The 18,074-nt window shown below is 43.8% G+C and overlaps 1 protein-coding gene across 15 annotated transcripts in view; it reads left to right on the top strand.

The window, feature by feature from the left end:
• LOC142578718 (uncharacterized) overlaps positions 1-18,074 on the top strand; it is a 78,902-nt gene that overhangs the window by 31,764 nt on the left and 29,064 nt on the right. For 10 of the 15 annotated variants that reach the window (XR_012827297.1, XR_012827295.1, XR_012827296.1 and 7 more), the window contains 12 exons: positions 424-657; positions 3,378-3,419; positions 6,709-6,831; positions 13,058-13,108; positions 13,377-13,424; positions 13,707-13,754; positions 13,837-13,878; positions 15,325-15,357; positions 15,458-15,487; positions 15,693-15,740; positions 15,827-15,859; positions 16,036-16,062. Coding sequence is in view for 4 of the 15 variants with exons in the window: in XM_075688221.1 (XP_075544336.1) it covers positions 424-657; positions 3,378-3,419; positions 6,709-6,831; positions 13,058-13,108; positions 13,377-13,424; positions 13,707-13,754; positions 13,837-13,878; positions 15,325-15,357; positions 15,458-15,487; positions 15,693-15,740; positions 15,827-15,859; positions 16,036-16,062 (759 nt within the window). In the remaining 11 variants the exon portion in view is untranslated. The remainder of the gene's footprint in view (positions 1-423; positions 658-3,377; positions 3,420-6,708; positions 6,832-13,057; positions 13,109-13,376; positions 13,425-13,706; positions 13,755-13,836; positions 13,879-15,324; positions 15,358-15,457; positions 15,488-15,692; positions 15,741-15,826; positions 15,860-16,035; positions 16,063-18,074) is intronic. The other 5 variants (XR_012827299.1, XR_012827293.1, XM_075688223.1 and 2 more) reach the window with 3 other exon arrangements.

Below are 18,074 nucleotides of genomic sequence, written 5' to 3'. Positions count from 1 at the left end.
AAAATAGAAATGCAATAAGAAATAAAGCGAAAAGTTCACAATTCAATGGAGTGGGCATCTCCTAAACGTATAAACAGAAGGGAACGGAAGTGAGGCACAGGAAGAGTGGAAAAGAGAAAAAAGAAATAGAATTGAATGGTTTTTAGGCGCTTAGCAATATACTTGTGTTCCAATGCGTTTTGCTGCAGTGTACTTACAACGTTCCGTTCTGCGCTGAATGACACTTACATTCCAAGAGAATAAACGCTAAAAGCGAAGAGCAAAAAAAAAAAAAATACATGTTCGTCATAAAGGAAAAATGGAGGAGAGTGATTGGGAGAGAGCAAGAAGGCCGCTTCTCACTGAGCGCCTGCTCGCTTCTCCGAGTGCAAAGAAATAAAGGAAATGGAAAACGAGCACTCCGTGGTGTGACGCTTGTCGCAGCTCGGCGGGTATGCCTGGAGCCGTTCGTGAGCTGCAGCGACCAGAGCAGCTGCGTTCTGAAGAAAAAGTTCTGCGACGGGAAGTTCGACTGCAACGACCACTCGGACGAGCTTGGCTGCACGCGGTGTGCGCCGCCACTCATCAAGTGCGCTACGGTGAACCGGTGCATCGACAAGGCGGCCGTCTGCAACGGCGCCCACGACTGCGAGGACCGCTCCGACGAGCAGAACTGCCGTGAGTGCGGTGCCGGGGATCGCGGGCGCTTCTTTCTGTCGATGTCGTGCGAGCACAGCGTACACAACTGTGGTGCGCAGAAGTTGCGCAACACGACGCCGGACATTTCTACAGCAAAGCTGTTATGTGCCCGGGAGTGTGGGACACGGAGCTACGGCACTTTGGTGTAGCTGTTCTGTAGAACATAAACCTTTGTAATGTTTGCGGATGAATTTGGGCTTGGATTACGTCAGCTTGAATGTTCGAAGGATCGAATTTCTTGGGCCGAGGTTTTTTACGTTGGTACTCCGTCAAACGGTCAAGGCTTAGTCAGCTTTTGATATTTTTTTCGCAAAGAATAGCTTTCGGGCTCGAACAGTCATCCTTCGTGAGTGCCCGCGCGCTTGTCCATGATTGGCGGATTTGCATTGTCTTCCCTTGAGCACGCGCAGATAATTTTGGTGCCTTCCTTCCTCTCCGCCATTTTATCACCTTTCAGCTGGCGTTTGCGTTCTCTTTTCGCTACTACTTTTCTCCGTGTTTTCAGTTACATGAATCTCTACAATCTTGCTCAACTTTCTCTCGTTCTATGAGTCTGTGTCTACGTTTGGGCAGAGGCAGAGGACTCGTCAAGACTTCGTTGCTGGCAGGGTGCGTTTTATCCGAGCTAGCAGAAAGGCTTTTCGCGAATGTGCCAGGTGAATTTTCCAGCATGAATACGGCCCAACAAAAGAGACAAGACACGATGGAGCGCTTTGGAGCGAGAGAATAGCCCATCACTGTGTCAAATCAAATAGTCCAACAGCATGTGACACTTCGTATATTGCCATCGGCTATAGCCGTTCGTTGGCTTATAGTTGAAACATGCTCCTTGACTTTGACCAGTTCGTCGTCATAGGCAGGGGCCACTCTTCGTTGCAATGGTTTGTTGTCAACAGCAATTCTGCACGTTTTCCACCTGGCAAAATTTGGTGGCGTTGACGTTCTCATGGTTGCCTAGCTAGGCGATCTAGAAAGGCTTGATCTTACGATACCTTCAAAGCGCGCTCAGCTTGGCGCAGGTGCTGAACTAGCGCTGATAATACCCAGGTTGGTCTCCCGCTCACAAATAATAGCCAGTATATTCTGAAGTGGGATCATGGTTACGTTGGTGACTTCATTGGTAATGCTTACAGTTGGCGCTAAGGGAAAAAGTTAGTGTGTGATATCACAGGAAAATGTGGGCACGACAGGAACTTGGACTATGTAACATGCGATATAATCTTTGGCACATTCTCTAGTAGATGCTACGCGGTGAATCACGTGAATGGTCGCCTTGCTGGGCTGAGTCACGTGAGCATGCCGGATGCTCTTGTCGATCCATTTGTATAGAAATCTGAAGTGCGGGCGACGCTGACTCTGACTGCGGACTACTACTCTGACTGACTACTCTGGCTGCGGATGACGCTTGGATGTGTCCGCTGAGCACGGGGCACATTGGTAAAGCCATGCATTAAACTTGAGACACATTTAGGGACGTACCAATTGTTCGCTCTTGCTCCGGAGGCGGAGTGCGCTCCGCGCGTAGGTTTCCCATACTGTTAAGGCCCACTGGGAGTGTGAGTCCTTCCCTTTTGAGGCCGCGACAATTAAGATAGCGTCGCGGTGTATGGTGAATTGGTGTAAAATGCCTTTCAAATAATATTTAAAGTATACCTGACAAAAGAGAAGCCTTTCGATAGAGAAGAGACTTTTCCAGCAACTCGTAAGTAGGGACAGTGAACCTCAAGAATTGTTTGATAATGTCCACAAGCTTGTCGCCTACAGTCATCGCCAGCAGGCTACGTTAAATTTTTCCTCTACAAACACCTTTCGTTTTCTATGCTTTGCTCGAAGTTATATCTCAACGTTTATATGTGCTTCTTTAATCATGTATTACAATTTATTTTCTTGGCAAATGAAAGCAGGAACATCTGAGGTATTACTTTTCTTTGCATAAGTAAAAGTGGAAGAAAACTTGTGTCCGGCCCAATAACAACACAAAGGAAACAAAATGATTATCCTCCACGGGACCGTCTCTCTGCGGCTCCAACTGCGCCGACATTGCGAAGCCCTAAAGAATTTCTGGCCACTTCGCTATTCGCCAAGTACCGAGTTTTGGTGACCAGACCCCGATAGGACCATTTTTGCCGGCGTAGTGAGTCAAAGCAGGTTATGCTGCTGGCACGGTTACGTGGGTTGTAGTCTGGGTTGACCTGCCGCCCTCTGACGCTGCACCTCCTAGGTGCAGCGTCAGAGGGCAGGTCACCTCCTTCACCTCTAAAAAGTTTAGAGGTGAAGTTTTGCGAATTCTGAGTTGACTGAATAATTGTGCCTGCAGTGCTCTGAAAAAAATATTACAGAACGTAATGACATTTTTGATGAATGTGCTTTCCGGAACAGTTACTTGAATTTTCAATTGGCGACTTGCGCTATCATCGCACATAATGCTTCCTTTATTTTGCTCGCTCTGCGTCATGCTAACCTATGAGGAATTAAGTGTTGTCGCTGGTTTTCTTCGGACTGTCTCTTCTTGAGAAAAGATGTAAGCACTTGCTGTGTTCCGCTTATCGACGGAGTCTTTCAGTGATGTTCTCTTCACACGAATCATTTTCCGTTATCTAATGAGAAAATTGGCAGGACAACTTTGCTATCTTAAATGCTTTCCTTGGAATCCAAGGAACATTGTTTTGCAAGAACTTCTTATTCTGAAATTGTCGCAGGACCCCGGAAGTCTGTTCTAAGCGGAAGGGATGGAAAAACAGGTACGTAACATGATTTTCGAAGATTGCAGTAGAAATGATAGTCAGTGGCACGTCGAGACAGCTGTTCGTGTTGGCAGTTGCCATCACTGGCTTGCAACGGGTCTCTATAACTCCATAAGATATATATATATATATATATATATATATATATATATATATATATATATATATATATATATATATATATATATATATGTGTGTGTGTGTGTGTGTGTGTGTGTGTGTGTGTGTGTGTGTGTGTGTGTGTGTGTGAGTGAGTGAGTATGCAAGTTAGATCAGGCTATACTGAACTCATCCTTATCCGTAATGGAAACCCGGGGCTTAGAATGCAAAATTACTGTTCATCTAATGAACTAGTGAAAACATTATCAATGACCGTAACACGCAAAAAGGAGCCGTTATATTTTGTATACAGCATTAGTGATCATGACCTGTCGTCTATTGGTGAATACAGGTACAGCGGATTAGTTATCACGTCAGATCTTAGGAGGAATAACCATATAGTTTACATTAAGAGGAAGGCCGTGGGAAAACTTAAGGAGAACGTCGGCTAAATCTACCAGTGACATGAAGTTATTATGATATAATTCATTTATAAGACCGTTATTTGAATATGCTACTCCTGTCTGGGACCCTTACACGCCATCAAACATAAGCATACTCGAAAACGTGCAGCAGAAATCAGTTGGATTTATTGTTTAATTCTTATTGCTATGACTCATCAGTTAGCGTTCTCCTACTGGGTGCGAACCTCAGATCTCTAGAGGTGTGGTGTTATCGAGACAGGCTTAAAATGTTATGCTTAATTGCTAACACAGAAAAATAGATAAAAATTTGTATATGAAACCATGTAACCGGTGCCCTACGCGTTCATCTGATTCATTGAGGCTCGACGAGTATTCGTGCAGCACTAACTTATTGAAACAATCGTTTTTTTCCCCATCCATTCACGAATGGAACGCCCTGCCTGAAACCGTCCACTCGTAAAGCTATGAATTTTTTTCAGGGTAACTGTTTGCCAGGGTATCTGTTACATACAAGACCAGCGTACGATATAGATAAACAATACAGACGTGCATGTGCACTTCGCCTGAGACGCTCCTTGGGCTTTGTGCTTATCGTTCTTTGTGCTTTTAGAGCTTTGTGCTCCTTCGTAATGAAGTGTTTTCTACTTGCCGTTGTGTTTGTACGTGACATGGTGCTTTCTACCACGCCGTTGTTTCTGCTAGGACTTTTAAATATTTTCTTACTTCTACTTGCGATGTCCTACATTACCTTCTCTATTAAGATACAGCTTTTTCTCAATAGTCGCATGCTGGTATTTTTTGTATTGTATACCCACTATTTTGTACCTTTGTACCACGCGATACATATTTTTTGTACTACCCGCTCCTGCCTAGGGCCTGATAATTGGGCTGGTAGTACGAAATAAATACATAAAATAAATAAAAGGTGCTCTTTTATCTTAACCAGATTTTTCAAAAATTGCCTGTGGTAGCACAATTCTAACGCTTCATCTAAATTACTCGATGAGGCGGCCATTGCTCGTACGAGGAATGAAAGCACATATTTCTACGAATTGTAGCTAGTGAGTATGCATGACATATCGACTTAGCACGAACTCTCAGAACTACGACAGTTTCGAGGTATTATTTTCAATGTGTGATGCAATGCATTGATATTCGAGTTACTTTTCTGCGTTCAATACATAGAACAATGTTTTCTTAAAAAACAAAAACAAATGGAACATCAGTGCATTTTTACCGCGACTTTGACGGCACATATCTAGAAACCGGTGCCCTACTCAGAATTCGTTCTCAGTTGATATGCCTTGTATACTCACTCGCTACAATTCGTAGATTACACTATGATCAGTAAGCTAATAAAATAAATATGTAATCAGCGTATTGGTGTTAATTATTCAATTAAGCATTTTCAGTTCTCATAGAAGTAATGCCCGCCTCACCGAGCTATCAAGGGTCAGAATTGTGCTATCTCTGCCACAGGCCCTATAAGAATATTCTTCTGCAGAAGAAAAGATGCTATATATATATATATATATATATATATATATATATATATATATATATATATATATATATATATATATATATATATATAACATCAATTACTGTCGTTTCTTTATTTCATTTATTAAGCACAAGCAATTTCCCCTATGTTGTCCTTGGTGTCAGCGTTTGTTGGCTTCTTATGACATGACTAATAAAAATATGGCCCCTCGGTTAACCCCCTTTCTTCTCGTTGATATATATATATATGCACGTTCTGTGTATTATGTGTATGTGTGCGTGCGTGTGTGTTGTATGTGAATGTTTAAGGGGGTTAATACACTATTAGGATGTGGATATACCTCTTGAGCCGCGTTATTATACAACACACGTGACATTTGATTCCTGTGCAGGCTGTTTCGTGTCAGTGCCCTAGTATGCTGATGTCAACGATAGTTTCGGAGTTTACTCTTGCCTATCCATGCATTTTGCGCTCTGTACTCAAGCACAACAAACTCGGCCGATGGGGAGTGCTCAGCGCGCTCCTATTTGTCTGACGGCGAACGGCGACTATGCAGTGCACGAAACATTTTGGTGCACTTATGGCATGACCCGCATTAGCATCAGCGGCACGCAGCAGTCTAGGTGGCAATGCAAGGCAGCATGCACATTCAAGAACCTGTTGTAGTGGTTTTGCTGTTGGACAATACTCACAAAAGTGTAATGCTTGCATATCACTTCCAGCGATGGTTTACTGCACCAAACAAGACATTGCGCCAAAGCACAGCCATTCTTAAGTTTAATTTGTTTTTGCTGGCGAGTTTCTTTCCTGCATTATTCATGGGGAGCATCTGTTGGGAAAGGTGAGGTGCGGGTTGCGACGTGGACAGCGCCTGTTGCGGTCGTCGAACGATTCGATATCAGAGATTGTAAACTCGTTGAAAATTCAAAGCCAGTTTCCCATTGCTAGACAAGTAAAAATGGACACACTGGCTTCGGTGCAGTTGACTGTATTCCTTTCCTTGTAACTGATTGTAACATTTCTTTTTTTGTGGTTAGATTCAAAGGAACTTGTCCGTTCAGCATGCTGCTGCCTCTGTGCTGTGTAGTATGTGGAGCCTAGGTCCATGTCAAGTCAACTGTCTCTTCGGCCCCGTCGCAATGCAGCCGACGCTAAAAGGAAAATAATTATTACATAGTAAGATTTTATCAGTCCTGTAGAAATGTCTGTGCTTAACAGGTCCCCTAGTCAGTTTGTCAACAACACTGACGCGTTGCAGGGCATCTGGACGACTGCCGCAGCCGTGAGTACTCGTGCCGGTCGACCCACGAGTGCATCCCGATGCGTTGGCTCTGCGACGGCAGCGAAGACTGCGAGGACGGATCGGACGAGGAGATGTGCCGTGAGTGGTGGTGGCCTCTCCCCTCGCGCTTTTCTCCTTGCTGCTGTGTGATGACAGGTTGCTACTGCGTGACCTAGACAACTATAGGAGCCATGCCTTAGCCAGCGTAGAGAGCCATTTCTTACTTGCGCTCTCTTTAGTCTCGGAAATCTGTGTCGGTGACGAGAACGGACGACGAGCTAGTTGGTCCATTATGACAGGCTTGCAGCGCCCGACAACACGACCACGGGAGACACTACAGCTGCGACCATATGTCATGGCCGTACCCAGGATCTCTTTCCTCGGGGGAAGGCAAAGAAAAGGGGAGTAGGGGGGAGAGCGGGGGTAGGCGCATAGGCAACGGCCACTATTCCAAAAGCTCTTTTTTGAATAACTTTCGAGGCTGAATCAGGCATCGCTGACGTGTAAAATTTAGAATGTTCTGCTGTAAAGTTAGCTTTACAGAGAAACGAAAATACCTGTTTGGATGCCCGAAATTCATCTCCTGCTTAAGGCAAGGAATAAAAGCTTGGCTTATATAATGTTTGGGCTTCTATTAAAAGTTTGGGTTATAAATAACAGCTTTTCACTCAGACAAATACGGAGTAGTATTTGTTCAGTTACCCTGGAGGCCTTGCAGAGGAGTTACAGCGGCAAACGATAATAAAAGGTTAATATATGGTAAATTGTTACAAATGACTACGTAACGGCAATATAAAGAGGAAAAGAAAACATGATGCAAGGAAATAAATTTACTTCACTGTAGTTCAAAATAAAAAGACGGTGATTGAACAAGGATGCAAACAAAGCAATATAAGCTATCATGGAAGGTAAATGCAATGTAAAACAGTGGAGCGAGAGTTACAACACCCAAATAACGTGTTAAGGAGCTCTGTACTTCACCGGTACAAGCCACTAAACACTGAAGCGAAGTAGGACTTCCAGTTTTAAAGCTACAGGAAAGAAAAACAACATTTCGCATGTGTACTGAAACAGAAACGTTAGAATAAGAAAGGAAGTATATACAAAAGCAATAATGTTAACCACAATGTGCTTTTTAAGTTGCCAACAAACTTATCATGATTGAAAATACATGCAGTATATTCTGACAGCTCATTCCGGTGTCTTATAGCAACAAAAATCGGCCATTAATGAAGTGGTTAGTCTGCATGTAGATAAACAGGCTACACTTTAAAGGGATGGTCTAGTCGAGGAAATACGCTATGAGCCGGCATGATATAATAGGTGGCAAAGGCCGAATGCGTGTGATGAAGTTTATGCAAAAAGACAGCAGTGCCTGACGCTTCCGATGTGAAAGAGAGAGTAAGTCAAGCGATGCTTTTATATCAGTTTTGCGAGTACTTTCTTGCAATAAAACGAGCAGCTTTGTTCTGAAGCGATTATAATTTGTTGATGAGGTATAACTGATGAGGGTTCCATAATATAGAATCATACCCTACTTTCCAGCGTACTAATGTAGTCCAAGCTAGTAGTTTGGCATCCATGTTAGCATAGTACAAGTTGGGCCTCATTACCGAGAGTGGTCGTGATGCTTTGCTAAACACTTCATGTATATAATTTATTCCGGGAAATATCAGATGTCACACAAATTCCTAAATATTTTTGGCTGGGCACCGTTTCAATTAGCATGGTATTGAATGCGTGACGGCATTCGACTGTGCTGTTTGATGTGGTAAATATTATATGGCTTTTGCTTTTAAGACAGTTATTTCCATTTGTCAGGATTCGTACCATTTATTAGGTCTGTTAAGATAATCCTGGAATGGGTCAACATCTCAGACAATATTGATATGCCTTAATACAACGCAATCATCGGCAAACGGTCCTACTGTAGAGTATATGTTAGCGTTTTGTTCGTTCACGTATATGAGAAATAGAATTGGCCCGAGTACAGTTTCTTGGGGCACCCCATATTTGACTTGGTCTAACTGAGATAAGTGTTTATTAATAAACAGGGACTGAGTGCGAGCGGTTCGTTAAGGAGCTTTTGATGCACTTGAGAATATTTTTGTTAGTTTTGGTCCGAGAGTTTCTTTAATATAACAGAAACTGTTGAACCTTATCGAAAGCTTTCTTGAAACCTACAGACATGGCATGTACTTCGGATGAAGAATGTATGGCATTTTGGAGACGAGTCATTAATTCAAATAACTGCCTTTCGCAGGAACGCTCTTCTATAAATCCATGCTGATTATGAAAAAAAAAAGTTGGAGTTTCGACCGAAAGGAGAAGCATCGATTGCGATAATAAATTAGCAGACAACGATAAAAACTGAGGATAGCGCTTCTACCGGCCGTATCAACTTGTGAACATTCGCTTGCTAACTAAATTAACAAGCGTAGTGTCAGCGCGCACGGCAAACATGAACACATCACACTCGACGACCGCGAACACTCACTGTCGAAACGATGGCGTTAGGAAGCACGGCGGCAGCAGCGAGTGAGGTGACCTTCGTGCTGCCTATCGCTTCAACGCGAACTGAGCGCCGAGAACACACAGCACGCACAAAGCTACGAGTCGTCGACACACCTAGACTCTGCCCCCAAAGCAGATCGCTCTCAAGGTACGGCCGCGCGAGCGCGCGCAGCCGCCGCATGCGCAGTTGCAACAGCAGTAGGATGCCGCCCCCCTTCCTCGGCTCCCCCCGCTGCCTCGCAACGTTGAATGCCACGCGCGCGACGGAATACGGTGCGCTTCCTATACCCCCTTTCCTCCGTTTCGCGCGGGCGAGATTGAGCCGCGATCACCAGCTTCCCTCGCACGCACTCACTGACACATATAGCGTCGGGCGCACGGGGACGGTGTTATCGCCTTTGAACTTTATACAAAACATCATAGCGACGTCGATGGCAGAAATTCCACTGGAGTGTCCATATATATGCTGTCACACTAAAGAAATCATGCTCTACTAGGTGTCGCGTCACCGGTTATGATATGGTTATGATATGATATGCTCTAACAGTCTGCAAGCGATTTTAGTTAGCGAAGTAGGTCTGTAATTGGTAGCTATTGAAGGGTCACCAGATTTTAGTACGTAAGTAACGTAAGCGATATTGCAATCGTCTGGCACGTATCTGGAGTCGACATAGTGCTGAAACAAAGCGGCTAAAATTCTGCACAGGGAAGACTGAGTTAACTTCAGGAACTTTGGGCGTATACCATCAGGGCCTGGCGAAGAGATAATTGGTAACTGACCTATAGGTGATGATATGCCCTGGTAGGTGATGATTGCGCCATCCATGTTAACACCTAAAAGATAAAGCGAAAGTCCGAAGAAAGAGGCACTTTGTCGTTAAATACGGAGTTGAAAGAAGAGTTGAATTACTCAGTGGTCTCTTTAAGGCAGAGAAATTGTCCGTCCTTAGTCATTTATATTAGGGTCTGTGACGAGTAGTTGGGGTTAGTCACTTTCCAAAACCATTTTGTATTGTTGCGTAGAATAGTTGGAATGTGATCGTAAATGTTATCTTTAGTTCCTTGAATTTCATTTTGACAAAGCTGTGCATGTTCATGGTAACGTTTCCAATCTCAATCAGATTCCGTGCGTCTTGCTTTCGCTTATAAGCAGTTCTTTTTGTTTGTGAAGCGTTTTATATCTGCGGTGAACCTCGCGTTTTGTGTAGGCGACGTGACTGCAACCTTCGGCGCATATTTTCGCGTTAATGAGAAGTGTCTCTTGAACGATTCTCCAGTTTTGATCTATTCCGCGCCGATGGAACGAACACAAAAATTCTACCGATAAGGATGCCATTTCACTTTTCACCATTTAAGAGTTGGCGCTCTAGTAATGAAAAACAATTTTGTTTTCTTTTTCCTCATGAATTAGATTTTTTTGTATATAATTCACAGCGCAATACAATACGGTCACTTATACACTTCGGTGTGTATGCCCCTTCGGTATGTTTCTCAGAAAAAGAAATCGAATATATTCTCACAACATTGTAATCGAGGATAAGAAAGTATTGGCGTTATTGTATAACAAACGCCAATCTTCGGTTAAAGCATCTAATTGCTGGTCAACGCTATTCGTACTTATGCGCCTTCTAACCCCCTCTGTCGTGTTTTTGTGCGCTACTGTTTATGTGAGTGGTATTTGTTTGTCTTTTTTGATCACCATAATGGTCGACATCGTAGCCACCAGTTGCGCATTCCGGACGCTTTCCGAGGAAGACTGTAACACGGCGCTTACCCTTCCTGTCATTCCCTATTCTGGCTGTGCCCATTTTTCAGCTGCGTACTTATATAAAGGTTTATGGTGTGCGGGTGGGGTTGTATAGCCGCCCGAGATCCGAAGAAAGCCAACCAGCACAACGCATTACGAATCAGTTCCTATTACTGACAGCTATAGTACGAAGCTGTAAAGCTAATTCTGTGTTCAAATACTACAGTTAGATTCATAACGGAGCATCTCGTGTGCATATATAGACAAAGTGTCCATCTCATCCAGTTTGTTCCGGTGAAGCCGCTTTTGCTTAACTATGCACAAGGGGGATGCAACATCCTGTTGTAGGTGATGAAGCTGATGCTACATCCGTGATTGCGACGCCATCCCACGGTTCTTGAATCATATTTACGCGTGTCTTCAGTTTTCGGTGACGAGAAAAGGGTCTTACACAAATTGGAGTAAATTTTGAGGAAAACTGACCACTGAAACACGGTGCTCACGCATTTTCTCTTCAGTTACTGCTTTTTGTTTAACTTTGAAAAGACCTAAAGCGATGTCAATCAAACAGTCCAAGAAGGCTCTCGAGGATAAGTACGGGGCCTCTATTGATTCGCTTTCTACCAGTCCGTGGAAGAGGCCTCAATATGGATGGGCTTTAGGTGTAATTGGCTTGCTGATGTCGCGCCAACGCCTACCCGAGGTTGTTTGCTAACCCTCATCCCGTCGTTCTTTTACCGCAGCCAGTGCGCGCACCAACCAACTGGCTGGCCTTCGTCGTCGAAGTAAGCCTGTTCGCCTACACTTCTTTATTGATGCGCGGATGTTGGCGACTCGGCGAACCTTATCGCGAGCAGCCAACGCTGGAGTTTAGGACTCTTTTCTCACTCTCTTCCTGCATGCGCACGGGCGAGAAATTTCTGCGGAGAAAAGTTGGCTTAGGAGGCTAATACTTGGCTCACGTTGCGGGTTATCTTGAACGACTTCGTTCCGTATAGCATTATAGGAACACAAAGTCATATTAATATGCATGCGAGCCATACTCGGAACTTCATACGCTTCTAGTCTCTGCGTCACGTTCGTCGTAACGCCTCTGTTTTTTAACTCTTTCCTGTGTGAAGAAATTATTCGAAACTTCCAAAAGGCTTGGAAATGAGGTGAAATTGGAGTGGTAGACCGAGCGCATGTGTGAACAGGTCGATGAGCAACGGACAAGATGAAGGCGGAAGCTCTTCCATGACGCTGTAGGCCTGGTTGAACTGCGGGATCGAGCCTGAGCGCATGAATGCGGGCATACCTGTGCGCCATATTGAGATGACTCAAATTGTGTGATAAGATTGTAATGTATAAGTTTTTCTCAGGAATGCAGGAGGAATTGCGGAGGAGAACATTGCGTTGGATAATGTTTCTTCTGGAAAGTGGCTGAGGTGTGCATGAAACCACGCCTGTCTTTGGTAATCAACACCTTCTAGATTGAAAGCGTGCACGATGTTATCTTGGGGGCGTTTAGAGAATGATGACAACGCGTTCTCCTTTGAAATGGATGGGCTTACAGCATGAGGTCAGGGATAAAGTACTCGGGAGGATTTTAATACCAAATGCGAAGTAAACGAGCTGGAAATAAACGACTTCATGCTATGGGTCGAAGGTGCTGCGTTGTATACGTGTAATTTGTTTGGACTTTTCTGCTGCGCTGCGCCCATTCGAGTGTAAGCATCGCATGGCATTACAAATAATTCTGGACATTGGGGTATTTATAGTGTGCATGATGGAAAATTTGACAGAATTGTTTGCTCTTATTTATGAAGCGGTACTGATGCTTCCAGATGGCCAGCTTCCCCGAAAGCGATATTTCATTATCGGTAAGAATGCACGAAAGAGCAGAGTGAATTTTTTTTAATTGTTACCTTCATCAATGTCACGAGTATGGGTCACATTAACTGCCCACAACTGCGTCCCTATATAACTAGTTACTGAGGTCTATTGCTGCTGAGTGCAGACTTTCACGTGTTCCAAGATACTAGCCATCGCTGATATGCAGAACTTTTTATCTCCTCTCTCCAGATGATAAGGGGAACAATTTGCCTTTCCGCAGTGCTGGCAGTTTCATACCTGGTAAGGCATTTGCACTCGTATGCTACAAGACTTACAACGCAAAGCTTAATCTTAATGTTCTAAGTGTAACCAACCAGCTTAGAAGTACCACTATCTCTGCTTAGACGCAACTAAACTCTTGCAACTGGTATTCTGTAGTCTAGGAATACTGCTGGCAATAAGAGCGTTTTTTATACCAATAGTTACGGAGCTGTATCACCGCAGAGTGCGTTCTTGTACGTGCTTGGATACTTTAACCATCCCTAATATGTACACCGTTTATTTCCAGACGATAAAGGAAGCCTGCCTTTACACAATGCTGGTAATCCCATACCTGGTGAGTCACTAAACGACGGGTCAACTTGGCGTCGGATTCTGGCGATCGAATCGCGAAATAATGCACGATCAGGTCCTCATTGTAACGGTTTCTTAATCTGCTGGCTTTCACCGACAGAAAGCACGAGTCACTGAGGAAGCATCCACTCAAACGGAACTATCTCGCACCCGATAAGCTTTGTGTCAAGTTCTCGTAGCAAGACTGTTAAAGCTTGGTACTGCAAAATGGCAGAATGTTCGGGATGACGTTTTACTAAAACAGCGCTTGTCGTTATATTTGCAGTACAAAACTCGCCGGTGTTTATTCCGGTAAACAAAGGACCCGGCTCAGGTCAGTATGTGGAAGGACGGCGTATCCACACTTAACGTCTGGTCGGTCATGACCGTCTGATATTCGCGTGCTCTGCTTGCAGGAAAGACTGGCGAACCATTGGATCCGGTGGAATATGAAGAAGGTGAGGGCTGGATTGCGTACTCGTTCCGATAGGCCATCTTTCCCGGCCTTTTATTGTGGGCAATAATGGCTGCACGTCAAGTTACACATAGCAGGGAAGCTCTCTGCTAAATAGAAAGTGGCTGCAGGCAGGCCCGTAAAGAATGAGGAACTAGCCCACTGCCACGGTGCACGCGAATAGAATTCTGTGAAACAGCCGGCTTGCTGGCACGACGTGGCCGGCGCGTTCCTTCATTTAGAAAGGAGCTACTGAGCGATTACTACCTTAGATGATGGGCCGACAAGTTTTCAAGACCCTGTACGAAGAATTCGTCGTGATTGATGGGCAGGTTATAAATAAATAAATAAATAAATAAATAAATAAATAAATAAATAAATAAATAAATAAATAAATAAATCTGATCTGTTTTGAAGCATTATTTTGAGGGCGCTCATATCTACTGGCCGATGCTCTGCTTATGTTGAGTGGAATATGTTGCTAAGAGAGTTAGTTTAAGCATAGCGGGTACATATTAGCGCGACGTGGAAACAGACTGAGCAGTATACGCTTTGTTCTTTTTTCACTCCCTCTACTAAGTTTTTGCTTCCATGTCTCACAAATATGCGCCGCCTAGATTTGGTTGTGTTGTCGATGCATTGACGAGTGTGTCGGTTAAATCGATAATAAACAGAAAAAAAAATTTGAGCTGTATTGGGAAATGAACCTTCTACATTACAAAAAAAAAAAGGAAAAAAGGAATGAAACGCCATTATTTTGAAGCAAGGATCGGTACGCCAAAAAGATCGAAGCAGCAACGAAAGACTGGTAGTGGCGCTACTCTGAAGTTGCCGCCCCTTCTCGACGTCGCCTATATTGCTGTCTGTACTTAGTATGCCTGTTTATCGGCCAAATAAGGTCCATCGTGTTTTGAAAGAGTCAGTTTCTGAACTAAAGAAATTTTGAGAACTCCTGAGTCACGATGGCCCAAATACGAGTAGATACTTTGAAGTTAGTGACGTCACACGGAGGCACCGAGGTTGTGGTTGCTGCGCGAAATTCGAGAAGTAAGATTTTATGTTGTTTTCCTTCTTTATTCCAATAATAGACTACCACCATATTAACAGAAATATAGTTTTTAAACAGTGCGTTATCAGTCTTAACTGATTAACTGCTTTGTGCCCGTGTATTACAACTGGCTATTGTACAAACGCCGATCGGTTCGAAGCGGCCCGTCGAGCTCCGTGAAAAGGACACCGCCAACGACCACTTTCACTCAAGGCGGTATCGCATTAGCGCGCGTAAGGCTATAATTCGTTAAGCTCTATACGAATCCGGCGAGTTACCTCAACTATATATATATAATCACGCACACACAAGCGCTGTCAAGCAAGCTGTTAAAACAGCCAAATGATGCATCACCGCGGTTAATGCCTAACCGCTTCTGCCTTCGCGTTTCCGTTCCCACAGTGGACGACGAGAAGTTCCACGAAGAGGAGGCCGGTGAGTGTTCTCGGCTGGGGTCGTGATCAGCGTTCTCGCCCCCCGTTCGTCCTTGTTGCATTGCGCTCAACAGCCTCGCGCCTCGCTTCCCGCCCGACAGATAGCGCGCTGCACGGCGACGGCAAAAAGGGTAAGCAGCATCGTATAGCGTGACGGATGGGCGCATTCCTGTCCGGAACAAGGTGCGCCCCCTCGGGCCATCCGTCATTCGGCGGGCTCTGTCTTTACGGGACTACGCACATCTCCGCCCCCTCAGCGAGCGGGTGGCCTTTCGTCTGGCCGCTCTCGCTGCGTCGAGTGAAATAGAGCATTGCCGGCTGTTCTTTCTTTTGCAGACCACCACCGCGTAGTTGAGGGCAACGCCGAGGAGGACGACATTTCGGGTAATGTGCGGCAACTGTAGCTGGCGTTGTGTTCGAGTGTGTATCGCACGAGCCAAAGGAACGCTGCTGTTGCCTTCTCGTTTCAGATTACCACGTGGGCGAGAAGGAAAAGAAACAAGGCGAGCCGGCTCTGATTGCTTTGTAGTGTCCCCTAGTATAAGAAAAAAAAAATGTCGTTCACGTTAGTGAACCCCGAAGTTGTTTACGCCGCAGCTGTGTACTTGAGTTCTGTGCAAGTGTCCCTTTTATTCTTCGATAAGGAAGTATTCTACTCTATCCTTCGTTTGACGTGCAGAGCCGGCAAAATTCAAGACTGCCACATGTAAGTAAGAAGCAGTGGGTTTCTGGTTTCCAGTGTCTTCATGGAAATGCCTGACTTAACGGTCCAGCGCGCAAGTTCAGGCTCTAGTTTGTCACTGCCACATTTTCCCGCTGTGCTTTATTTGCTTTGGTTGAAGTTAAAATAGATGTAATCTATCCTAAATGTAAAAAAAAAACAAGAAAAACGCAGTGACAAACTAAGTAAAAAAAATCAAACACAATGCGGAATAAGGACGCTCTGCAGACTAGGAAAATATGGGGATACTCTTTTTCTTCTCCTTCGTGCCGTCACGGTGAGAAGACGTCAAAAAAGAATAACTTTAATGAACCGAACTTAATTTGCAACGTTTTTGTAGAAAGTATTGTTGCGAAACTGTGGCTTGCTAGTTTTACAGAAACTGCTTTATCTCAAGGCCCTTTACTGCGTCAGCTAGTTAGTGTGTTTTGTTTAAAAGATCTCAAAAGGCTTCAAGGAACAACGAACGGAATATATATATATATATATATATATATATATATATATATATATATATATATATATATATGTGTGTGTGTGTGTGTATATGGTACTGTTTGCGTGGCGCTGTCTTTCTCGCCGAACCTATGTCCCGTAGTAACTGCAGAGTTGGTTGCAGAAATTGGAGCGTCTACTCCTTGCGGCTCTGGAGTCGTTTCTAGTTGTGCTCACATTAAATTGTGCAAAGTGCGCACACGCCTGCACGCTGCTATTGCAATGTATCGCAGGCTGCAAGGCTTTCTTTTCCTGCCTTATTTGGCGCGAATAGTTAGTGTATGCGTTAATCAAATCCTTGTCTATACGGTCTTTTTTTTTTGCTTCTTCTTTTTGTCCTCTTCAGTAACGAATTACGATCGACTGTCGATAAATGTGCAAAATTAATTTTTTTTTTGCCAAGGTGCTGGAGATGTCATAGAACGCAAGTCAGTGTGAGATGAGAGTGACTGTGCATGCTATAGAGAAGTATCGTAATTACATAGTAATTAAATAATAATTTATTGAACCGTCAGTTATGCTACGTTTCTTCATTCAAAATATTGAATCACTCGTTCGAATGACATGCACAGATTAATTATTGGGTACAAGCATTACAGCAAGAGAAAAGAAATCTTGCGCAATTACTACCTGAACGCCCCACTTCAGACGTCCCGAGAAACACCGTACTGCCTTCCCCGAAGCGGTCGTCTGAACTGATACATTTCCCTCAGAAGTGGAATGGGTGTAGTTCAGGAAAGCAGTATGCTCAATTTAGTGAAAGCTTAATGTTCGTTGCGCATACCTTGCAACCACTGCACAGCAATGGCAAAAATAGGTCGCCTTCACAAACGTGTACGCCGTGACTGAAGCGGTTATGTAGAGCCCTATGTAGCTTTTGTCAAAGTCGAAGTTGACTAATATATTTCTCAACGGCATCATGGTCGCTTATTAACGTATAACTTGGTAACAGCTTAATAAACAACAAGAAAAAAAAAGGAGGCACACGAATAGACATACTATGAGCACATACTAACAAAGAGGCTTTATTTGAAGATATTGAATACTGTTTATTGTTTCACGGATTCTCTCCGTGTAGGAAGGGGGTAGAGGTAAAGGCAAAATGCCTGACAGAGCCTCTGCGCCCCTACAGTTCAAGGCAGCATGACATATCAGTCACATACATATTTGCCAAATATATCTTTAGCACACAGCAACGAAAAATTCAATTATTCAGAACGCATGTCTCCGGAGCATTACTTTTGCTTCAGTGTGATAGATATTGAAAAAGCAGAAGATACATAAGCAAAGTATTATATAACAACAATATTGGCTTACATCAGAAATCAACAAAGAAAATAAAGCCATAGAATCACTGGCCCGTAAATAAATAGCATATACTCTAAATAGATCAGTACATAGTAACATTTCAGAAAAGAACGAAGGTTTAGACTGATGTACAATAGAAATATGTAGGAACTTTCTTCTTTATAGTTTTGGATTTTCAAATGAATACGCATTGA

Source organism: Dermacentor variabilis, chromosome 4, assembly GCF_050947875.1.
Source record: "Dermacentor variabilis isolate Ectoservices chromosome 4, ASM5094787v1, whole genome shotgun sequence".
Taxonomy (NCBI): domain Eukaryota; kingdom Metazoa; phylum Arthropoda; class Arachnida; order Ixodida; family Ixodidae; genus Dermacentor; species Dermacentor variabilis.
This window is presented reverse-complemented; position numbering and strand designations above follow the sequence as displayed.